The sequence below is a fragment of the Lonchura striata genome, chromosome 24 (genome assembly GCF_046129695.1).
Source record: "Lonchura striata isolate bLonStr1 chromosome 24, bLonStr1.mat, whole genome shotgun sequence".
Lineage (NCBI taxonomy): Eukaryota > Metazoa > Chordata > Aves > Passeriformes > Estrildidae > Lonchura > Lonchura striata.
Window position 1 is genome coordinate 7504645 of NC_134626.1, and position 24637 is coordinate 7529281.

General features: G+C 43.6%; 2 protein-coding genes across 4 annotated transcripts in view; one reads left to right on the plus strand and one right to left on the minus strand.

The window, feature by feature from the left end:
- HTR6 (5-hydroxytryptamine receptor 6) overlaps window positions 1-21234 on the plus strand; it is a 40117-nt gene extending 18883 nt beyond the window's left edge. Inside the window, exons 4-7 of one of the 3 annotated variants that reach the window (XM_077788206.1) lie at window positions 14317-14610; window positions 15103-15184; window positions 15907-16059; window positions 20767-21234. The gene's annotated coding sequence lies outside the window, so the exon portion shown is untranslated. Of the gene's footprint in view, window positions 1-7437; window positions 7500-14316; window positions 14611-15102; window positions 15185-15906; window positions 16060-20766 lie in introns of those variants that run through there. The other 2 variants (XM_077788207.1, XM_077788208.1) reach the window with 2 other exon arrangements.
- The window catches only part of TMCO4 (transmembrane and coiled-coil domains 4), a 36860-nt gene extending 13212 nt beyond the window's left edge, over window positions 1-23648 (minus strand). The window contains exons 1-12 of the mRNA XM_021533771.3: window positions 23349-23648; window positions 20751-20935; window positions 20178-20352; window positions 16272-16299; window positions 14288-14420; window positions 10560-10657; window positions 9909-10052; window positions 9297-9416; window positions 7809-7973; window positions 7193-7329; window positions 5620-5704; window positions 1916-2033 (exon numbers count right to left, since the gene is read on the minus strand). Of these exons, the coding sequence (XP_021389446.2) occupies window positions 1916-2033; window positions 5620-5704; window positions 7193-7329; window positions 7809-7973; window positions 9297-9416; window positions 9909-10052; window positions 10560-10657; window positions 14288-14420; window positions 16272-16299; window positions 20178-20352; window positions 20751-20929 (1382 nt within the window). The 5' untranslated portion in view covers window positions 20930-20935; window positions 23349-23648. The remainder of the gene's footprint in view (window positions 1-1915; window positions 2034-5619; window positions 5705-7192; window positions 7330-7808; window positions 7974-9296; window positions 9417-9908; window positions 10053-10559; window positions 10658-14287; window positions 14421-16271; window positions 16300-20177; window positions 20353-20750; window positions 20936-23348) is intronic.
- Window positions 23649-24637: the final 989 nt, after the last annotated feature.

Here is a 24637-nt window from a genome sequence, read left to right on the forward strand (position 1 = left end):
TGATTTGGGTGAGGTTTCCCACTGGGAATTTGCAACCCTGCTGTTAAGTGGGAGGGGACAGCTCCAACATCTGACAGGGCTCTCACTCGCCCTGTCCCCTCATATTCCAAAGCCAAAGGAGAACAAGGACTGAAGCTCAACAACTGGGCCCAAATCTGATCTCACAGGAATTCTCAGTGTAATTCATCCGACCTAAATAGAGTTACTCCTGAAGTGGCAGAACGAGGCCACCCTTTGTGCAAGCAAAGAAAAATCAGAATCAGGTGAGGCCTTACCACAAAATGTTTGTATAATCCTTCTCTCTATCTCAATCCTCACAGAAATTCCCCAAATCTCTCAATTCCCTCCTCCAGCTGCCCCTCATGTTGCCTGAATAACCCTCTAGACACACACACACTGTATTTTATTCCAACAGGCAGGCTTAGAAACTGTAACAAGATCTTTTGTGTATGTGTGTGTGTGTGTGTGTGTGTGTGTGTGTGTGTGTGTGTTATAGGAAATGGATACACTGAGCTTATTGCAGTGAAATTTCTTTTCGTCAAACAGACAGGAACAATATTTTCTGGGTAAACTCAGTTATATGCAATGATTTCTATAATTTATGGCTTCTTGGAGGTGCTCAGAGCACTCCCAGGGAGGCAGCTTTTCCTTATGGCACTGGAAGAAACACAGCAAGTGGTGTTTACATCTGGCATCCCTGAAAATCCTGGGATCCAAAGAGGACAAAAGCAACAATTTCTAGCCTAGCTGAGAGATTGGATTGACAATTTGTTGTTTTAACCTTGAATATTTTTAATTAATTTATTTAATTATTATTGCTAAGTTAAAACACTGTTAGAATCATGGTAACACAGTATTTCCCCACCTTCCATGTACATGTGTGTAGCCATCCATATGGATGTGTGTATAGAAAACACCAGCAGCATTTTCACCTGTCCTTGACCCGAGGGCTCACAGCTTTATAAACTGTCTTGACTTGCAGGTTCTTTGCTAATTTTCTTGCCTGGTTATTTCTCAATTTATTTCCCCATGCTCTTAGTCTTCCCTGCTTCATTCCTTGGTTTTAATTTCCCTTTATCTAATTGTGCTGGTAAGCAGTGTTCCTGCCACAATTATCTTCCAAGACACAGTCATTAGGTCTGAAGCTGTCACTTGACTACTTAATAGCTTTTCTGAGATTGTTTCAGACCTCTGAACCTCCCTCTTCTCACCCAGCAGCTCTCATATTCTGCACAACAGTTGTCTGCTTTTATTTCTAAAATGTTTTAAAATATGGTTTTAAAGGGCTGGTATTTGTTTTGAAGGCAATCTTTGTATTCTTTCATAGCCTTACTAAATTTGCTACAGCTATTCCACTTATTCTCCCTTTGCAAATTAAATATCTTGTTCATGTGGACTATCTTGACCAGAAACACGCTCCAGATATAACACCTTTCCGTTTGCTTGAGCTCTTTCCCTTCCATTGTGACTTTCACATCTTTTTCCCCATAAGCAGCCACAAATGAACTGCATCTTAAAGTTTTTATAGATTCTAATTCCCATTCTTTAAGTCAGTGAACTTAATGGCTGTAATTATAGCCCTTCACACAGAGCTGAGATTTAAAGGGCCTTCAGAATATGTCAGATTACACACACAAACACACTGACCCAGCTAATTTAGGCTGTGAATGTAGAACACTGTCCCTCTATGAACAGGACCTACATGGGCTTCCAGTGGCACAAAGAGCCAAGAGCTGCATCAGAGCCTCCAAGTGCCTCCTGAAGCTGCCACCTCGAATGGGTCTGAGCCAGAGGCCTGGAGGGACGAGGCTCTGGCACTGTTCAAGCCTCACCAGCACTCACAAAGTACTTGAAAGGGACAAATGCCCCAAACCATTTCCAGGCTAATAAGGCTGGGCACTGAGCTCACACTGACCTGCAGAAGCCATTTATGATCCTGCCTGACACCACTCTGGTGAGAGATCTCCAGTGCTTGGCCTCTCCTTCCACTGGCGCTCCCAGTAAGACAACATCTTCAATGATCCCTTGTGAATCTGTCAAGGTGAAAGCATAACAGTTCGGATTGAGCAGAGAGATCAGAAAATATTCTTATATGCAGTGTGTTCAGATGTGCACAACAGAAAAATCATAATTTAGGTGGCTTCAAACTGAAAGACAGAAACAATGGAAAGGAGGATCATAAATAAAACTTGGCATATATCTTAAGTGTCCACAATTCACCTGGAGTTAGTAAATGTGAAAAACTGAGATCCTCAGACAGTGCAAAGGACCAAGCTGATGGCAGGAGGGAGAAGGGTCCTGGCCTCTGCCCAGAAAGGTGCTGTTCAAGCAAGAAACCTCTCAAAAGGTCTGGAAACCCCTGGAAAGGTCTTTCTGCAGACTTACTGATGTGGGTTTGCAGAGAGCTTTGAAACAGGTGAAGAGGTCTGAGATCCCACAGAGTGAGCAAAGGTTGTCATACATGAAGAGTGAGGAACTTTTCCCACAGCTGATTCTATGAAAAACATGACCTGAACATGCAAGAGGAAATCCCAAATTGTTAATATGCATTTGGAAGTAGCAACAAGGGAGGCATTTGCCAGTACCCAGTGAAGATCTACCAAACTGGTTTGATTTCCTGAATGCCCAGGGCCTGATTTGCTGAATGCAGTGTTGACTTCTAAGCATAATAAATCTTCCTCACTTATCAGAGAGCTGCAACTGGGCAATTTCAGGAGGAATAATGATGGAATGAGAAAAATTGGGCAGCTCTGCCTCCTGAACAATATATCAGTATCTTCCATAAATCTTTGTAAAGAGAGATGAAGCCTCTGATGCCACAGCAGAAGACTCATGAGCAGAACATTCCAAATCCATCCTCTGCACCTGTGGGAGACCAGGCTCCACAGACTTGAGCTAAACTCAACATTTGAGGGAGAGGTGCTGCCTGGACACTTTTCAAATGTAAATCACTTAGCTTCCTTTCCCTGATAGCAGTAAAGGATTGGAGCTGCCTGCAGTGCCTGCATCCTTTTTCACAGTGTAAATCCCATGCCTAACAAATCCAAATGAGCTCTCCTGGAATTATTTCTTATTGCTGAGCATTTTTTGCACCAATGAAAAAGAGCAAAGAGCAATTCAATTTTGTGAGTATAATTTGTGAGCAATAAAGCCCTGTTCCCATAATTAGGGGCAATGAAAAGGAAACCCAGAGTCTTGCAGGAAGCTCATCCCAACCAAGGTTCTAAATTCCATGTCCATGATGTGAGCCAAGTGAATAAACAAGCAGCTAATTCATCAGGATCCTGAATATTTGGGCAAGGTGTTGCAAGCTTTTGTTTCTCCAGTCCTTCGTCCAGCTTATTGCTTGCTCAGACCAAAAAAAAAAAAAGATGTTTAACCTTGGCTGAAAAATGCTCATTTTCTTTGAATGTTGACAGGATAGAAAGCTGGGAACAGATTATTGGCCTGCAGAGCAGCTGAGGCTTGAGATAAATTAAATATATTTCACAGTTTTTAAATCTTTTAGATGATGAAAAACAATGAAGTCTGTAAAAGCCACGGAAAAAAAAAAATGCTTAATTAACCATAGAGCCTCATAGGGACTGGCTAATGAATGTAATGAATAAGGAGTTTTATAAAGAAAAATTTCCAATCAAGTCCAAGCAAGTGAGAACAGAGTGAGAATGAGAGGCCAAAATTCAAACCTGATCACGATAATTTCTCCAGAAAGAGAGTGGAAGAAAGAAGCTGTCCCAGAGACCATAACCAGTCCTGAGAGCTGGGCTTTGCTGTGCCCTAGGGATGCACCTCACTGGGAAAGGGAAAGCACCTCAGCACATCAGGCCTGACTGGAGGGAGCAGAGGACTAGAATTCAGCTCTGGCTGTGTACAGATATTCCAGGGCAGAGTTGGCAGCAGTATTCCCAACACTGAGCACAGCAGGGATCACAGCTCAGTGGGATATTGGTCACATGAGCTGTGATCAGAACCAAACACCCAGTGTGTGACACCTCACTCCTGTCACACACAGCTTGGGTTTCAAGCTTTGGTCTCTGGTGGTAACAGCCATTATCGATTTGCATTAGTTTGCTAATTGCTAAGTATTTACTAAAAAGCATGGGAATCGCGATGAAGAAACAGAGCAACGATCTTCCCACACAGCAACGTGGCTCATTTACTCCAGCTTCTGCCATAATGTCATTTTCTGGAAACCTGCTGAGCTCTGGCTCCCCAAGTGATCCGTGATGAAGTATCCAAAGGTTATTCCATTGCTTTGCAGAGAAGCATTTGAACAGAATCTGTGTTCCTGCCATGGTGTTTTACTGGCCAATCCATCATTAGCTGTTTCTCCTCAGAAATGCCACTGCCATCTGGATACAGAGCCCTGCATGACGAGGCCGTATGTTCCTTTCGTGTGAGACATCCAAGTCCAAACCCAAATCAGTCTCAGCTGTCCCAGGTCCCAGCTCTGCTCCTTCTGTGGCTTGCTCTGGAATGTGCCTGTGAGAGCGCCTTGGCAATCTGTGCTAAACATGCTGCTTTTCATCTCACAAACAGCTCAGCTTTCAGAATTCAATTAAGGGACTGAAAAATCAGTGTATGGTGGGAGCTGTTCTGATATATCACCACAATACTTGGATTTCTTTGGAGTGGCAGCCAACCTTTCAGACCCCTAAGGATTTCCTCCCTAAGTTATGGGCTCGTGTCATTCAAGAGCCTGTAGACTGAAATAAAAACCTGGAAATATCTCAGCCCTTGGCATTCTCAGGACACAAAAAGGGTAGATCTAGGGCCAGATTACGATCTGGGTTCTGGCTCCAGTGTAAAGCCATAAGGATTATTCTGGATTTGATTATATTTATTTTGAGAACAGAATTCCTGTATTTGAAGACTTTTATCTTAAATAAGAAGTGAAATTCTGGCACACAGCTGTCAATCCTGACCTTCTCCATCCTCACTTGACTCTGTTCCCACCTTCTTGGACTTTACTGGGTATTTTCCTTTAGAAAATTCCTACTTATGATTTATTGTGAAGTAAATGGTTAATGAGTTAAATTGCTATGTGGGGGGAAGACAGGCTGCACATACTCACTGCTGACTCAACTCCAAGATACAATTTTAATCAACTGATCATAATGATTTTACTCCTTTTTTTTCCTAAATTAAAAATAGAAATCTATTAATAAACAGAACCACAATGGGTAATAAATCGGCAGATGGTTTTATACTTGACTTTGGGGGAAAATTACCATGAAAATAGCAGATGACAGTGGCATTTCAGAGACTTAAATGGAAGGCAGGACTCAGGGAATCAGATACAAGAGCTGCAGAGAGCTCCTAAGAAAGGCAAAGCATCCTCAGCTGGAATCAGGCAGTGCATAGGCAGCTCCAGACTGATCACAAATGTCACCTTGTTATTTACAGACCAAAATGACCCCTCAAGTGAAGACAGTGGATTTTTTCTGCTGGACTGGGGGAAATGATGGAAGAATTTGGCTCCAAATGCATTTAAACCTCATTTTTTGTGTTTTCATCTGATCCTAAAAGAGCCAAGCTGTGTTTTTCCCCTTGGAAGAAAAAAATTCTCCACCAGGAGTAAGGAAAATAAAAGAAAAATGGTTAGAGGGTGAATGTTACCTTTTTCCTGAGCCATTTCCTGCAGGCAGAAATAAATGACTCTGGCACCCAGGCTGAAGCCAATCAGTGTGACAGGTCTCTGGCCCTGAGAAAGGAGAAGAAAAAATACCACCAAATGGTGTTTTCTCTGGAAAGAGAGACTGGGCTTAGGATCCCTGAGAGCCTGAGACACAGAGCACCTGCTTCTGCACCACCTTTGAAATACTGGAGCGATTTGGTTCGTTTCAAAGGGATCAGGTCTCCTCAAAGTTATGCCTAGGTCAATATGGAGAATGCTACATATCTGAGTACTTTGTGTGTTTTGATCTTCAGAAAATCAACTGAAAACAGTCTAATGATCAGAAGTTACAACAAAGTGGATGTTCCAAACAGAACCAAAACAGATGTTGTTGTTGGTTTGAAATTTCCAAATGAATACCTTATTAAAGGAACAAAATTTTCCTAGAAATATTTCAATACACAGAAGAAGAAGCCGTAATACAAAAATACTGACCACTTCCATATTTCAGGCTGAGTGACAGCAGCAGCATGCAATGGTTATAAAAGCTGATCTGGCTTTTGAGGTTTAAGCTTTTATTTTGAACAGCCTAATAAGATTTTCTGTAAGATTAAAGGGAGCCTAGTCCAAACATCAATGAAAAATGGTCTTTGTAATATCCAGGGAGCAGGTGTGCGATGGACACCCTAGACATCTCATTAACTAGTTTTAGACTCTCTAGCACACTGGAATGTGTGTTTTCACAACAGCAAATGCTTATCAGGCAAGAACAAATGCCTCATAGAAAAAGAAAGGGCTTGTATGAAATAAAGCTTATTGAGTTTTCTAGGATTGGGTTTTTATGAGAAATTAAGTTTGTTCCTCCTCTGTCGTTCCACCTTGCTGGGACACAAAGCTCTGGGACCACAGATCCCCTTGGACTCCTCCATAATCAGCAGTGACTGGTGTGAGACAAACATGTGGCCAGCAAATAACAGTGCTGGCCCAGCAAATGCTGGCAGGCTCTTGGAAGGAAGAAATATCTTTTTTTGAGCCTTTTCAGAGAGACTTATGTCACTTCTGTCAGGTACCAGCCAGTTCCCTTCTCTGTAGGCAAAGCTACAGTTCACTGGGCATTGGCTGCACCCTTTTCCCTCAGGTTACTTTGCAGGTGCCTCTTAATGATCCATAAATATTTTTATCACTTTGTATTCTCCTTTCCTTTTCACTCATCCTCACCTCCTGCTCTCTGATTTCTACTAGGTGAGTGGGCCTGGGTGTGACACGTGGGCCTGTGTTGTGACATGGTTAAATCACAGGTGACTTATAACCTGGATGTCTTCTTCCTCATTGAGAAAACTTTTTGGTAAATGGAACAAATCTCAGCAGGATTTCTCTTATCCTCTTGGGACTTCCTCCTTTTCCCCAGTAAGCCAGATATCTGCTGGTCACCTTCAGGCAGCACTCTCTGTGGTTTTGTTTTATTCATTTTTGTCCCCTTAGAAAGATACCATTTAACCAGCATGACTATAACGCTTCCCCTCCCTGGGCCAGTTCCCTTCCAGCTGTTACTCCTGGATAATTGTGGCCAGTTACCTGTTGCCTGCTGAGAAGGATGTGTGCGAGGTGTTTGCCCACTTCAGCAGAGCGATGCAGACACACTCCCCAGGGGTTGTCAATGACACTGGCAACCGTCAGGAGCGACGCTGGCCAAGTCAAGGCTGTCACAATCCCTGCAACACACAGAGGTTCCTTAGAAAACATCAAAATCAAGAGAGTTCACTGAAGTTAAAGGCCAAGCCAAGGAGCTTATGTAATTTCCAGCTCTTCTCTCCCAATAGGTGTGCTGAGAAATGCTTTGATGGACTAAAGATAAGAAAGAGTCTGATGTTCTGGCATGGAGGTGGGTGCATGTAACCTGCGTGTGGGGGGTGTTTCTGTACAGCAGTAAATGTGTAATAATATAGGGAAATGAGCAGGTGAAGGAAGGTGTTTCCAGCTGTAACTTTAACAGAATGACGCAATGATGTGGTGGCTCAGCAGTCCAGGAAAGCACAGCTAAATTACAGGTGTGGTAGAGGAAGTTCTCAGGTCACTTCTGCTGGGCAAGTCCAGCAACTGCCTCCTCCAAAACATTCCTTCTTTAGGAAAGCTCCACAGTGAAACTGCACAAGAGCCAGTCAAGCAGATCTGATAGGATTTAGTTTCTTACCTGACAAGACAGTGAATTTTAGGGCTTCTTGAGCCATCATGTTCACAAAACCATTCAGCAGGGAATCCAAGGCATTGCCAAGCTCCATCAAGTACTTGGATTCCCAGGCCAGGCAGTACTGCTCACTCGAGTGCAACATGCTGCTCCATGGGGCTGTGAAGCTCCCTGGGAAAGGTTGCAAAGATGGAATTCATGTTTGGAGAGAACACAATGGCTGATTCCTGGCAAGAGGAGCCCAACAGAGGATCAGAACAGAACCTGCAGGACACTGGAATATTCTAGCAATGCTATTAATGACAGACCAACACTGAAGGGCAGAGCAGAGCTGTCATCTTAATTAATTAAAAGCCTTCCTACAGTGTTTCTTCTCCAAACAATGCAGGTGAGGTTGAGGCAGCTGCTGATCAAAGTGACACAAGATCTCCCCAGTAGTGTGTCTTATTTGAGAACACATGGATTGGCAACTACCAGCAGCTCCAAAATCACAAGGTGGCAAATTCCATAACTCCTGTTCTCAGTCCCTCTGTTTGAAGGACTGTGTACACAGACAGACACTGCTGTAAGGAGGAAAATGGATGACAACCCTAGTTTTGCTCTTTAAAACATTCTAGCAGATTGCTAGTTATGGAAGAAGAATGTGTGTCATCTCTAACTCCCTTTTACGGGCAAACAGACACAAAATGTTCCTGGAGGGACACACTTGCTTCTCTAACTGTGCCTGGGAGCCCTCCAGCTCTGAGGATTTGGACCTCTGGCAAGCAGAGAGAGAAGCCAAAGTACAGCACTGCAAAGTGAGGAAAAGTTCCCTGTGACAGCAAGCTGCAGCCTGGCAAGTGACAGGGCAAGGCATCCTTCTGCATTAATGATATCCAGAATTCATTATGGTACTTCTCAATAAACTGGCAGCTGTTCAGGCAGCTGAAGCTGAGCACATTAGCAGGCAGGTGACATCTTTTATATGACAAGCTACACTGGAAAATAAATCACTACAGACCTTGCAAGGTTTCCTAAATCACCTTTGGAGTACTGTGCTTAACAGGATTTACTTGACAGAACTTTCTTGCCAATAAACCTCATTAGCTGGCAGATATGGAGAGAGCAAAACCACATTATTTTCTGTTAATTCCTGGCAGATAAACATAAGGTCTCAGAGACACTTTGTACTAGTGCTGGCAGTCATCCCCAGACAGACCTTTTCTGGCAAAACCATGCAACAGTTCCTATCAGAAACAATCCTGCTACGGCTGCTCCCAGTCCTGCTATCACCATCAGTATAATGCCCTCTATTTTTTCCTCTGCTTGCCTGGGATTGCAGATTGGGTTGCAAAGACTTATGGTGAGAATTGATATGGTTCAGTTACCATGCCATGGAAATGTGGGGCAGACATGGTGCTTTGTGAGCACAAATACAGCCTGGAGTGGGACACAGCCTTGGAGTCTCTCACACAGGTCTTGCAGCTCCTCTCAGTTTCTTCATCATGTTCTTACCATATTTGCCAGTGCACAGCCATCCAGTGATTGCTATGGTGATGTGGAGCTGCTTCCCTTCCGTAAGTGGGAGGAATTCAAACTCTTCTATGGCTCCCACACGTTTCTTCATTTTGTATCCTACACACAGCCAGGAAGAAACACAAGGCTCAGAGATGGCACAGAAAGGACACCCTCTGCTAACAGTAGGAGTTTGTTAAGAAATTAATTGGGTAATCTGGAGAGGTTTTTTTTCATTTCCAAAACCCTCAGTCAGCCCATGCATTACTTATAGCTTACTAAGGAGCCAACATGATCTTTCTGAGCTTGTGATTTGAGGGAATCCAGCAGAAGGGGTTTTTTTTGCTGTAACAGCTACTTTTCTCCATGGCAGCATCTTTCTAACCCAAAACAGGAAGTTTTCATTTCCTTCATTAACCACACATCAAATATTCTTTCCCTATTTGGTCACAGGGCTACACAGTACCTTAATTAGCACTGAGACCAAAATCTCACAGATTACACTTCAAATCACTTCCCTAACTCTGCAGAGAGCTCACTGGGGTCATTAACTGTGTTTACAGACATGGTCCTGTGCCCCAGTGGCTGAGAATGGTGTGGTCACTCTCTTACCAGTAAGACCAGCTCCTGCTGCTCCAAAAAGGGATGCCATGACAGCAATCCCAGCAGTGGATCCTAAAGCAGCTGCTCCAGCACTCCCAATGATCGTGGCAGCTCCCGCAGCAACCAGAGGGGCGGCCAGGCCTCCTGTCAGACCTGAGGATGCAGCAAGAGACATCACCAAACACTTTTCTCTTAAAAACCCCAGGCAGGCACTCCCTGTGCTGCTACTGCTGCTGGAAGAGCTTTTTGCATGTTCAATAAAGAGGCTTTCTGAGACCCTCCCCAGGCCCTGAGTCTCTGCCCAAATTCTCTGGCTAACTTCAGATGAATAAAGAATAATTTCAAAGTCAAAGGAAGACTATGGGGTGATCTGGGGTGAGCTCTGCTCTGCTTGTTTAGGAAACATTGATCTAATCTCACACTTTTGATTTCAGAGTTGAAGATCTGATCCTCTTATAACACAACAGCAAAGAAGGAGAAAACATTTTAAGGGGTGACAACCTCAGTTTAATACTTCCCCCGGCTAGTGAAGCTACACCGGAATAACTTTTGCAGCTATATATTTCATGTTTATTTTTGTGGGGCTGAAAGTACTTTTCTTGGAGTTAGACCCCTCTCTGTCCCTGATGCTGTGTCCCCAGAATGCCAAGGCAGCCTCACCAATCACTGTTCCACCCCCAACAGTTGCCAGACCGATCAGCAGGTATCTCTTCAGCTTTTTCCTTCTTTCCTTCTTTTTTCTTGAGACTTCTGCAGTTCTGTGGGGGAATTAAAAGTACAAAACTAAGGGAAAAGCTTAATGGATACAATCCTGCATCAGAATATGCTTTTATTCTCCTCAGTGTAACTTCCCTCCCAGGAACAGTAAAAAGGAACATGCAGGTGTGGACTGTGACAGCACACTGAGATTTATGAGCATGGATTTAGAGATTTAAATTGAATGGATTAAATGGACCACAGATTTAAACTGAAACAATTTAATTGCTGACAAAAGCCAACAGATATTACTTACTCAGAAAACCCTTCCTAATAGGGCTGAAGCTTGTGAAAAAAAAAAAAAGAAACAAAAAGTCAAAAGCATTTCATTAAATACATGCTGCCTAAGTGCCCAAAAAAACCACAAGAAAGCTAAGAAGAAACAGGAAAAGTGTTTGAAATAAAAGGGAATAGGGGTAATTTGTGCTAACCAACAGAGATGCAATTAAACTGTTTTCCAAAAGCAGTGTTTACTACAAGCTGCTTTCTAATTGCACATCACAATATAATAATATAATAGGAATTAAACACAGTCATCAGTGTGCATTTAAGCTGTATTTTAACAAGCTTATCAGAAAGAGGTAAATAAACCTAAAAGGAACAAATACCAGCTATTAGCCACTACTTTTGACTTCTCTCCATTGTCTTTGTTTCTCTCTTACAAGAAATGCTTCCACTTCAGAGGAAAGTGGGAGAAACAGAGGATATTGGGATAAGTTGTTTCAAGAAATAGGTTCCTTCTGGCCTGTTTAAACAGCAATTAATCCAGGTCTTGAAATGTAACAATTTATCTTGCTTCCAAACTTGGATATTTTCCCTGTTAATCCTAGCCTAATTTTGGATTTTCATTATCCATATAATTGCTTAATCTTTCCTGGAACCCCCTAAGCACATTGTAATTTTGATTAAGACAATTTTACACGAGTCCCAAACAATATGCAGCTTTGTGTGGCACAGCAGGAGGGGAATGGAGCTCAGTGGGTGAAATCCCTGAGTCACTGCACTCACTGGCAGAACTCCCATGGACCTGCACCTCACAGAGACTTTGTCTCCACAGAGCTCCCCCAAAAAACCTCATTACCTTAGGCAGCTGCAAACACGGTGTTTGCAGAGAGCAACACCTCTCCAGTTTCTGCACAGCCACAGCCACTTCTACAGCCCCATGGACAAAGCAGGGTTTGGCCATCAGAGAATCATGGAATCACTGAGGTTGGAAAAGATCTCCAGGACCATCAAGTTCAAGCTGTGACCAGTCCTCACCTTGTCTCCAGTCCAGAGCACTGAGTGCCATGTCCAGTTGTTCCTGGGACACCTCCAGGGATGGGGACTCCACCACCTCAATGGGAAGTTCCTCCAATGCCTGACAGCCCTTTCCATTAAGAAATTCCTCCTGATTTAATCTGAACTTCCTATGGCACAGCCTGAGGCCATTTCCTCTCATCCTCACCAAATGCTCTACTTGGTGCCTTAGTCACCAGTCTGAATGCTTGGCTTAGGATAAAATTGTTCCTGGAGTTCATTATACGAGTGCTGCAGCTAGGCTGTTCATACCTAAGCTAGCAATGCCCAGCAGTTTCTGTTCTACATGAGGTTCATCAGCTTTTACAGTCACTGCACTGTGTCTCAGGCTGAGAATGATGACAAGAGAGCTGGAACATGTCTAACTTGGAGTCAGTTGGAATAATGAGCAATTTGAGTTATGTGGGGAGAAAGAGAGTGGCAGCTAAATCCTGCCAGCCAATGCAGTAAATAAAAGAAGTTTTGCCTGTCACTTCTTCCCTTCTGGAGCTGCCAGCAGCTGCTTCCTAATGGCTCCTCCATTACCATTATCACTGCATTACCAAACTGCTTTTATCCATTGCGGTAATTAACTGCTGCTTCTGGTATTTCTCTACTCTCACCCAGCTCAGATGTGCAGCTTCTTGCCTGAACTGCAAATTATATTCAGAGAGATTGTTATGGGGAATTTCAGGTGATTTTCCAATAAGAAAAGGTGCAGGAGCACACATTAGCAAGTGAATGTTGTGAAGTTTTACAGTTTCTTACAGAACTGTCTACAAAAGAAAGGTTCTCACCTGCATGTCAGAACACATTTGGCGCAACTAACATGGTTTAAGTGGTTTGAGCATTATTCTTTAGAGGACTGTATATCTCATAGGTTCTGGGCCTCAATCCAACATATCCACAGCAGCAAAGGCAGGAACAAAACCTCCTGTTAACAAATATCAGTAAAAACACCTGTGCAGGAGCTGCCAAACCCCTGGTTGGTTATTTCTGCTCCAAAACCTCTTGCTGGTCAAAGCTGGAAGCGTCCCAAGTGCATAATGGTATTCCCAGCCCCAAAATCTGTGAGGTCAAGGTGGTGACAGGTTTATATTTTTCTTCCTTTCCCTGCTGACTCCTGACTTCAAACCTAAGAAAGGGTCATCAATGCCCCACAAATTTCAGCCTTGCTAAAGCACAGCAACAACAATGTGTTTGCACTGTGGTCTTGGGCTCCTCTCACCATAAGGATTTTTTTTCTCTTTTTATCCAATAGACATTTAATCCCATGACTGCAATTTGGGCAAAGGACAAGCTAGGAATCCCACAGCAGACACACAGGAAGCCCACTGGGCTGGCAGCAGGGTTTGAAATGCACACTGTTCTTTCGATGTTATCAGACACAGCACTGAGTTTGTTTCCACAAACTACAGCAAAACAGACACCATTAATAATACCAACCCTTGCTCCTGCACAACAAATGTTTAGAAGTCCACGATCTTTGAGATTATTCTGACTTTCCCTTTTTACAGTGTGCTATAAAGTTAAGCATTATTTAAACACAGCTGTTACTGGAAGTTACCCATCACATGCTGGACCCCGTGGTAAACATCTGAGCTGAACCATGGCAAGGCTGTCAACTGAAGGCTTTATTAGCAATCAGGCTAATCTCATAACCCGTTTGCTGAGTTGACAGATGAAAACATTTCCCTTGAAAGTCCACTATGGACATGTTTACTGCCTTAAATACTGCTAAACTGTCACACAATTCCTGCCTGATGAGAGAAATAAAAAGATACTACATTTCTTATAGATACCAAGAATTAATTCTATGTTAATAACGTATTATGAGCCAGGTCTGTACATATCCAAAGATTCAGCCTGTTGCCCTCAGAAATATCCCTTCAACAGGAGTCATCCAGCTGTCTCTTAAAGATGATTAAAAACAGATCCAGAGACAATGAACAGCTGAGGATCTAATCCTGATTATCTGTAGGAACTTTATTCTGCAAGAGGCAGTTCTATCTGAAGGATATTGGGCCAAGAGTCAACAAGATCTTTGTGATGTATTTATGCAAAATATACAGTCTCTGAGAAGCAACTGGAAAGAGGAAAGGAGGCAGCTCAGTGCAGAACAGCCTTTACCAGTGTGCAAGGCCAGGTCTTAGCTCTGATTTTAACAATGCTGAGCTTTTCCTCTTGTAAGTGCTGTGAGGGCTCTGTAACCCTAATCAAGCCATAAATGATTACAGTAAGAATCATTTCATATGGGGAATAATCAGAAACTGGACTTAGGCACAAGTAATTACTGCTAAGTTTTTGAGCACTGGCAGCGTTTTTTGATCCCATATCAACACAAACGTTCTTACTCTGACTCTTCCTCTTTTTGTTCCTTCAGGCTCTCAAGCAGAGATTCCTCCAGGACTTCCAGATCTTCCAAGGGAAGTCTCAGCAGCCAGCTGACACGGCAGATCAACACCCTGGCTCGAGCATCATAGGATCCTTGAAGAGAGAAAAGCCCAGGAAATCAGTCTGATCTGTCTGATGACACAGTTTAGTTAAGGAGCAGAGTACTCAAGGAATGTGTCACAGAGCAGCTCCTTCCCCCAGGCCCTCTTTTTCTTCCAGGAACATGAGAAGAGACTGATAAATGGAAAATCCTTCCTCCCTGCAAATAGAGCCACCACACCAGGTAAAGCCTCTGTGGCAGGAAAAGGATCTCGATCCTTTGGTCTCCATCTTCTGTGGCACAGGCCAGCTGGTAACTTTTCAACAGAGAAATGCTGCAGCAGGACCACTGCTAACTGGAAATATCAAACATGTCTGTGTGGGTAACTGAGCACAGCCCATGTAAACTGCACCACTGCAGGAAGGTGGCATTTTGTAAAAATGCACCTCCATGCAAAATCTTCATCTTCTTCTTTGGTGGCAAAAAGAGACACTCAGGAGTGTAAAGCTACACACTAGCTCCCCCAGCAGCACCACAGACAAATGTTTGCTTTTACACTCCCTGCTGGAGATGCAGGAGTGGACAGTGTACTCAGACAACAGAACTGATTACTCCTGGTTTTGTAAGCAGGTGTTCTCGAAGAAAAGACATCTTAGAAGAAAAGACATCTTAAATGTAATAGATTTTAAATTATTTGTGCCAACTCGTGCTTTTTTAATGTGTTTCTCTCAGCAGCACCTACCACTTCCTGATGTTTGGCTTTTATAAAGGGTTCTTGGTGCACTCTGGGATGAAAAACACAATTATTTTTCTCAAGGTGGGTGAAGATACCAGCAAGAGCCAATTACAAAGAATGTTTGTGATACCTGCTGCACGTAGATCAAATATGGCATTGGGCCATATTAAGATTGTTTATTACCATAAATACCGAGATACCAAACTAATTCTGTAGCCTTTAATGACACTCTTCATCAGTTTTGTGCTTAGTTGAGAAATGAGGGCAGGATTTATCTTCACTCCTTCCCGAAATGTGGCACGTCCTGCAAGTCCAGGCAGGCGGAATGAGCCTCTTCTTTTTTCTGTCTGCTGACATTGCTGTGCTCCTTCCTCACCAGCCTGGTGGGAAGGCAGTGAGGCTTGGAAAGATATTTCTCCTAAATTCCAGCTTCACAAAATAAGCAGTTTTGCAATAACTGACTTGTCAATTTTCCATTAAAAATAAAGTAAGAACAAAACTTGTTTTGTTCTGTAGTGCAACAGGCTAATCAGCAACCAGTGAGTTCTTTCCTGTGAGAACATGCTAAAACACAGAGATTAAAAAAATGCAAGCAGTGATAGAATCCAGGTTTCTTTTAGAAATGAACATTCTGTTCAGCAGACAGTCTTTATTTCATTAATTTTATCAGACTAATCCATGTAATGGATTGCAAGCCAGAGAATTGTTTTATGTGTAATATAATATGTGAGAAAACTCACATTGATTTATAATGGGCTTCCAAGGACATTCTGGAATTTATACCCTGATTTTTTTTTTTTTAGGCAACCAGCAGAAAATATTTTAGGCTGAGATCTTCATAATAGCTTTACTGCCTTCCTAAAGGAAGAGATCACCTGATTCCCTGGAAACATTGTGGGAAACCCACCCCACTCCAGCATCATTTACATCTGCTTGCCAATGTATGCTGTGTGAAGGTAAGGAGGTGAAGAGCTCTTCAATTTTCAGCGGGTATTATTAACCATTCCTAAAAGAAGAGTTGTTTTCCCTGAAAGGGATGCAGGGAAAGAGTGTGCAGTTTTTGCCAGAGGGAAAGCTGAAGTGAAATAGGATAGTACCTTTTTGAGCACTTTAAAGTATCAGATGTAAACTCAACTATATTATTTTTACAAAGAAAAAGTAAACTTACCATCTTGAAGAGAGAATGATAAAAGGTCCTAAAAAAAAAAAAAAAAAGAATATTCAATTTAAAATTGATGATGTAGGTCTGGAGGCATCAAAATGGAGGCAAAAAATCCACCAGGCTGTTTGAATTACTGCAGCAGCTGAATTCATAAGAGGGAAGCAGAAAGTTACAACTCAGTGAGGCAGCACAGGGCAAAACCAGTTCAAAATTCTCTGAAGGCCAGTACAAAGGGCTGGACAGAAGCAGATTATGCCTGGTATATGCTAAGACATTCCCCATTCTTTGTTATTTTGTTATGATCCTGATCTTACACCAGACTTCCAAGTTTGGAAGAGCAGGGCTCTAATCCTTCCATTCTAATGCCTTCTGCTCCCTACAGTCACATATGCAGCATCACTAACAGGTTTGAATGTTCCTCTAATGGCCCCTGTTTTCTTTGGCGTTCTGGGAATTCACAGCTTTAGGCAGTAAGGCTGAACTGGCATGAAGTTCTTTTGGATTAAGTGAGTTAAAACTCAGAATTTATGGCCATCTATCAAGATTGAGGGACTTGACTTCTGGGTTGGCTCTTTACCATAAAAAAAAAGAAAAAACAAATCAATTCAATAGATGGTTTCTATGGATAAATCCATGAAAAAGAGACCAGTGTTTTTACAACTGTGTTCTCCTCTTTTATTGCCACTGGACAAATTCTAAGCTCTTTATGTGACTACATTAAGCACCAGCTCAGTTGAGCTGCTTCCCTCTCCTACACACAAATACAATACAGCTGAATTTTACACAGAATCCTTTCAGCCCTCTGGGAACACAGAAAATGCAGCCAAAGATGTAGGAGGCTGCCAAAGAGTTTATGATTATTAGTCCTGTAAGCTCCCAAGCACAGTTTGTATAGTAAAAACGTCTCTAACCTGAGAGTCCTACCCATGAGAAGTGCAGAATGCAGAACAAACCATCCTGAACCAACCAGAAGAGGGACACACTGCAGACTGCTCCCCAGGCTGGCTGGTGGGGTGTGGGAATTGGATACACCAGTACAGAGGGAGGGATGTAACTGGTTTCCCAAAGCCTGAGTACTGGGAGTGCCCAGGGATGAACTATGTGGGCACCATCACCACCTCTCTGGGTGCATTTCTGGGGGAAGAGTTGGCACAGAGGTGTCAAAGCCCAGCAGAAGGTGCAGGGCTGTGCGCCTTGAGCAAAAAGCTGACCAAGCAAAGGGCCTTGAGTCTAGAATAAGGTGAAGCTTGCGATCTTGTTGCCACAATTTTCCATGGACTGACATAAGCAGCCTCTGGAAGAGGTGATGGTTTGTGGGCAATAAAATCTCCGTGAGTGAGGCTCAGGGAGCCAGGGCTGTGACTCAGGTCCTGTCCTGTCTGCCCAGTATCACCTCTGACACCTCGTATCAAACCACCCCAAATAAATCTGCAGGTACACATACACACAAGCCTTTCAAAAGGTCAGGGATGCACATAGGTAAACAGGTGATAAACTGCAAAAACTGCGTTTATAGCATCCATGCCAGTTAGTACACTCAAATTTAAGCTGTGGTTTAGGCTGTACACATATTGCACATGCAGGCAGCTGGAATCCAACCAGAAGTGATTATATTAGTTCACAACTGGTTTGTTTTCCTCCCTAAGCAGCAGTTGTTATATTGCAACCTTATTCTGAAGTCAGTGTTTTGAATCTCCATGAAAACTCCATGACAAGACAACCACCCATATGACTGAGAAGCCTTAAAAAAGCAGGGTGTCTTTATTCAGTCTTTGCCAGCTTTTTCTGAGTTGATGCAAATTCAAAACCCACTTCCTTAACAACAGAGAGCCCCAAATCCACATTACAGTCAATGTGGGTAGGAAACCACTGGAAAATGGGCATTCTAGATATGGTCAGAGCAAAACACATATTAATAGTAAGAATTTTCAATGTCTAATCACCTATCATAGCTTCTACGCCTTTTTTATTACATTGCCTTCTCATACCACACCCACAGCCTGCTATGACTACTGTCTTTAAAGGATTCAGTTACCACCATCTGCCTGTGTTAGTCATCTGCAATGACACAAAAGACACAAAGATAACAATCCATAATCCTCAGATGTCCATTGAATCAATGGTGAGCTCACAATCTCCTGACTTCATGGATCATCTCTTCAGCTCCTTTGACATGAAGAGCCTTCAAAAAATGCAGCATTAGTGCCAGCAAGACCTTCCCCACTGAATGCCCAGAGGAATTACAGCAGATACTTAATAAACAGTAAATATTGCATCAGTAGCAGCTGAATACAAAGGAGCACTAAAACCACAAAGCAAAAGATCAATAATTCATAAAGCTTTGTCCCGTAGCTTGTTTATTTCCAGGTAAGAAGGAAAAAGCTGATCTCAGCTTATCATTGATGTTTGCCAAACACCACTGGTTTTTTCCAGACACACCTCTGCTGCCTTGCTCTGCTGAAGTCTTTCATTCTGCCTCTCCTCTGACAAAATCAATCATCTTGCCCACATGCCTAAGGGATTGTTGCTGTGACATTAGACTGATAGTTTTTCCTCCTCTTTGCTTTCAACTGATCAAAGTTGTCTATGGTTCCTGTATTCCACCAAAATCCAGAGGATATCCTCAGTTTCCTATCAGGGCAAAATCCCATGTGCTCCCGCTGATCCAGAGCCACTTTTGTACAAGCCACTTTTGTACAAGCACATGGAATCCCCATGCAGCATAAGGTCAGAGCTAGCACAAGCTAAATTTCACCCTTAATAAACTCATCAGCAATGCAGGAAAATCTGCCTCAATGCAGAGAATCCATCCTGAGGCAGAAAGAATGAGGGAAACAATGCAGGAAGCACATCAAGGCAGAAAGAATCAGTGTGGATGTATTGAATTTGAGGAAAGAGCATCCAAAGAGCCACTTTTATTTTAGAAGATCTGCTCTAAATTATTAAGATCTCTGTAGCTGTCCTTGTACTATTGTAGGACTTTGGGCACTGGAAGATTTGGACCAGGAGCAGATCCTCTGAGGCATTTCATGGACAGGAGACAGGAAAAGGTGGCTGAAGAAATGGGAACCGGTCAAGGTGACCAGAGAAGTTCACTGCTCTCTTATCTCCCCTAACATAGCCGAGTTCTCACATTTGCTGCTCTGCCAGGCCATTGCTCAAGGTGAGTGAGTGATAGCCCTTAATCAGTCAGTACCAGAGCACTGGGTGTAGGCAGGGTGTCTGGCACAGGATGACAGGTGCCCGCCTTCAGTGTGGCACTAGCAGCAGCTAACGCTCTCTTCACCCTGCATGGCATAACATGAGGTTGGATGAGAAGAGATCTTCCCCAGCAAAAGCAAACACTGCCAAAATGCTTCACATATTTTATCTTTGCATCAGCTTTTACCAAAGAACATTATGAAGCAGTCCCAGTTTCATTTCCTCAGTGAAAGAAAATAAAGTCAAAATCATTTCCTTCTGGTCAAAATGTACTCTGGGAAAAAGACTTTGGATATTTTGCTCCTTGGAGCATGTATGTGGAGGTGGTTTGTGATACATATACAGTGAAGGGGCTTTCAAACAAGTGACAATCATGTCTACTGTGTTCATGTCTACTAGGATGTCACTAAAATCTGTACAACATGTGTATGAATGGAGACCACTGCAGTTACACAATCAAAGTAAAAACTTTGTCAGTTCTCTGTTCTGTAGAGTGACACCATCAAAGACACAACTCAGTAGACAGTGACCATGCTTCACGCTCATCCTTTCCATGAGGTCTTTATGGATGGACTGCCAGTTCCCCCACAGCTGCTTATAAAAAACACCTAACAGAAATATTGATTTTATCTCCCTGACTGCACAAACAGCACTTCAGCTGCAAACCTCTTTTGCGAAGCAAACAAGGGAAAGGAGAGCACATGGACTTACCTGGGTAATAAGAAGTGGATTTTCTTTCAAGATGGGATCCTTCAGCAAAATTTCAGTGAAAGTTTCTGTGCCCTCACCTCCTAAGCCATCAGAAAAAGCTGTCATGGCAGGTAAGACAGCATCAGGCAGGTCCAGCCACTTCACAAAGCCCTTGATGAAGTCTGTCCTGAAGGAGCTGTAAGGCAACACAAGCAGTTAAGGCTTCACAAGTGGGTATTTCAAGGCTCCACAACTGGGTATTTTTGGAAGCTTTGAGCAGTCCTTGGTTTCAAACATTGAGTCACACAAAAATCAAAGCAGCAGGAGTCAGAAGAAAGTGAATTGCTAAACAAACTGGCTAAATAAACAAGGAAACAATCTGAGTGGGACTAGATCTTGCTTCAGAATGTGCTTTGATGTCTGCAGTGTTAATAGGTGTGTTTTGTGGTGAATTGTAAAAGCCTTACAGGTGCAAGACAGAAAGATTCTTCCACTCTCCCAACTTCAGAAGACCCCGCACGGGGTCTGACACCAGTTCTGGCTGAGCCACCCCCCAAAATCCACCTGGCCTGTCAGGCCTCGCTGCAGCTGTACCTTTGCTCGTTTTCAGGGAACAGCCAGGCGAGGGAAATGCCGCACAGCGCCGCGTACGCGAATCTCCCGGCTTCAGGCAGCCGCCGGCCCAGGAGCACGCCCGGCTCGCTCTCCCCGCCGTGCTCAGCCGCCTCTTGCTGTTCCGAGGCCCAGCCTTTCTCCTTCTCTTCCGCAGCCATTTTCACCTGCAAGTTCAAGGAGGAAAAAGCAGCAAAAAAAACCAAAAACAACAGTAAACAGTTAGAAACCAGGAAGTGAGGAGACAAATTGCCTTTGACACACTGCTGTGACCAAAGAAGACACAGAAGAACAGTTCACCAATTTTCAAATATTTTACACAATATTAGGTGATCATAAGTATTTCAACCTGTAAAAGGACAAATTCCTTTTGGGACTGGGCTCCATTCAGGCCTATCAGTCTCACATTTACTGAAAAAATAACATGAAAATAAAAGCTCTGCCTCTGATACAGGGACCACCTGGCTGGGAAACAATTTTCCTCCCTCATCCTGAGCTCAAATTGCTCCTGTTTGTTTTGCTGACAGCGTTAGGAAAGTTGAGTCCAGCTACAGCCTCTGAGAAGGACTTTGATGTGTCCCACAGTCATTGCTGTGCTTTGCTTCTATACAACCTGCCACTGCTCTTTCCCGAAAAGTAAGATCCCTGCACCAAACGGATCGTGAGCTGGGGCAAGTTATTATTTTTTAGACTGTAAATATGCAAATTTTCAAGTGATAGGCTTCCAGCTGCTCCCATGATGGTGCCAGCAGCAAACTGAGACCTCAGACAGAGGTGACAACAGCTCATAGCAAATTCAGCCTGGGTAACAACCTGGTCTAGGGCTCACTTCCATCATCTGGAATTTCTACTGACTACCTTAAGATCCAATCAGTTTCTAAGGGGCTCAAATCACCCATTTCATTTTATAGCTCAAATGAAAATGTTTCCTTTCTTCCACACCCTGGCTAAACAGGAATTAGGAGCCCATGACACTACAAGTGACTCCCAGGGGATGCAGACCATTTATGGATCATCTTAGAGCCCCAAAAGAAAAAACTGCAACAGGAGCTGCTCTTTTCAGAATTTATTATCTGTATGCCATCTGTCATGGTCCTCTAAGAAAGGTGTCTGTCCTGTCTTCCTACTCAAAAATCCTAAACATTCAAACTTCCAGATCAATTTTCCCAGGAATAATCTAATGCTAAAGTTTCAATAATTTTACAATTATTTGTCATGTCTGCTCACCTCTGGACACATTATAGGAGACAGCACTGAAAATAAAGCCCCCTTCTCTGACAGATTTATTGATTTTTTAACTTGCACTCATATGAAATGTGAAGCAGCTAAAAAAAGATCTATGAGCAGTACAACTGTTTAACCTAATTTCCTAATAACATAAAATATGGAGCAGTTATGGAGCAATACCATGGCATGCAACAAACAATTCAGAGTGCTGAGTAGCTAAAATATCCAGAGAAAGTTTCTGGAAGGCTTTGCTCTGAAGATGTTCAGATCAATGTACTTCCCTCTACACAGGTATCTTTTTCCTTATAAACACATAAGAAACAATGGGCATAGGATTTTCAGACATACAGAGTAAAAAAAAGGGCAGAGTGTGATTTACTAAAGAAAACTCGGGTCAAGAAGTTTTGCCACAAATCCAAGATGAGGGAATTGAGAGTTAAAAACATATTCCAAATGTTATTTATTCCAAAAGTTTTTACATCTCATGGCACTGGAATTCTGATCCGTGCCTTGAACAATGTCATTCAGCAATCAACAGTATTGCCATAATCTGAACTGTCACTTGAAAGAAAATTTTTTATCACTTCCAGCTCTCAATTTTCAAACAAAGCCCTTTGTTTTCTTGAGAAATGATGTATTTTATATAGCAGATAACACAATCCTGTTTGGAAAGCAGAAAGATAATAATTCCTTTGGGGATCTAAAGCTGTACAATACACGGGTTCCCCGCAGCTGAAAGAGGAAATAGAGACAGGCTGGCATCGTGTTTGTACTAAACTGTGACAAAGGCAACCAAACCATCATCTCCACAACCTCCCAAAGTTAATGAGGTTGTAGGTAATTATTCAAGACAAGGCTGGCCAAATCGTTCTGTGTAAGGCACAGTGGGGACAGCACAGCCCACTTGTGGTTATGCATCGCACACAACGCTGTGACTGTGGAAACATTTGGGCAAAAGAGAATTTTTGGGGACCTGCACATGGCTCCAGTGGTGCTGGGAGCACCACATCCTTTGCTTTTAATCTGTAGATACAAGGTATAATTACGGAATGCCGTTAATTCAGTACTGTCTCAATGCAAAAACATGAAAATGCATTATGGATGGGTCACAGTGATCAGAGCTCCAGGGGACAGGGACATGGAGAAGCCCAAAGCATAAGTAGTTGGAAAAGTGAGCGTGTTTAATTCAGTTAATCCTGAAGTTTGCACAGCAGCGGCTGAGAAGCGATGTCCTCACAGCGGGTGAGCAAAGCTGCGGAGAGGGAACAGCACATGGAGAAGCGTGAAGGCGGCACCTCAGCCGGGGGAGCCGTGAGGGCGGACACCGCCACAGCTGCCCGCGCTCACGTTTACCACAAGTCCTTCACGTCGGAAGTCTCTGCTGATCCATCACAGGCGCTCATTTACGGAAAGCGGCGCTTCTGGCCACGCTGAGGGGAGGGAGCTGATCCATCACAGGCGCTCATTTACGGAAAGCGGCGCTTCTGGCCACGCTGAGGGGAGGGAAGCGGCGGCGAGAGCCAGCGAGCGGCCTGAGGCGACCGCCGCCCGCTCGCCCCTCAGCCCGCGGAGCTGCTCCCGCCCAGCCCCTCTCGCAGCCGCCCGACCTGCTGCCGGCCCGGCCGAGTACCGAGCACCGGGAGCCGAGCACCGCGAACGGGAACCCAGCACCGACTACCGCCGCCAGCGCCCGCCCCTTCCTGCCCGGCCGGCCTGCCCGCCGGCGCTGCGCCATCGGCGCGGCTGAGGGCGGGAGCCGCGCCGCCGAGGGGCTGGCGGGCGCTGAGGGGATCACGGCGTATTCTGAATTCTGAATTCTCAGTTGGAAGGGACCCGCAGTGCTCCTGGAGTGATCATGAAGTGAATGGCCCGTAGAAGGGATCAAACCCACGATCTTGGTGCTGTCAGTACCATGCTCCAACCAACCGAGCTGACCCCGGGATAACCTGAGGGGATGGCGAGGGATGAGGGGATGGCGAGGGATAAGGGGATGCTGCCTAGCCCATTTCTCATTATAATTTCCTCTCTCCCAGGCCACAGTGCATTACCCAGTTACTATCCAAAATCAGGAGCTAGCCAGGTAAGGTAAACAGAGCACGGGACCTCTGAGCTGAAACTTTCTCACCAAAATGATCAACATGAATTAAACAAGTACAAGCAAATCTTTTATATTTTGGAATAGAAGTATAGTCCCGTTAACCTTTTCTCTATAAACTTAATTGCCGCTGCAAAGTCTTGCATGGTTATTGAGCCTAATTATCCTGTCAGATGGGAATCTGATCAAAAGGTACCAGGTTCCAGAGCCTCATGACTGCCACCGGCATCTGGGAACGCTGAATCACCTGGGTGTTCATGGTCCTCGGTCTGCAAAACATTTCAGTGGAACTGCTGAAGGAGAGCTTGGAAGGTGCTGCACTATGAGAGGAAACTATAACTCTATGGATCCATAAGGATTCCTTCAGAGGGCCAGTCTCACACTGGAAATCACACTTCTGTATGCTGCCTTTTCCTCTTGACCTTTTTTTTTTTTTTTCTTTTGATTCTGTTGAATGTAGTGCAATAAAACAACTCTTTTGGAGGGGCATGGTGAAGCATAATAACAGATTTCACTGATTGTGTTCATTCTGTTTTCATTTCTTCAC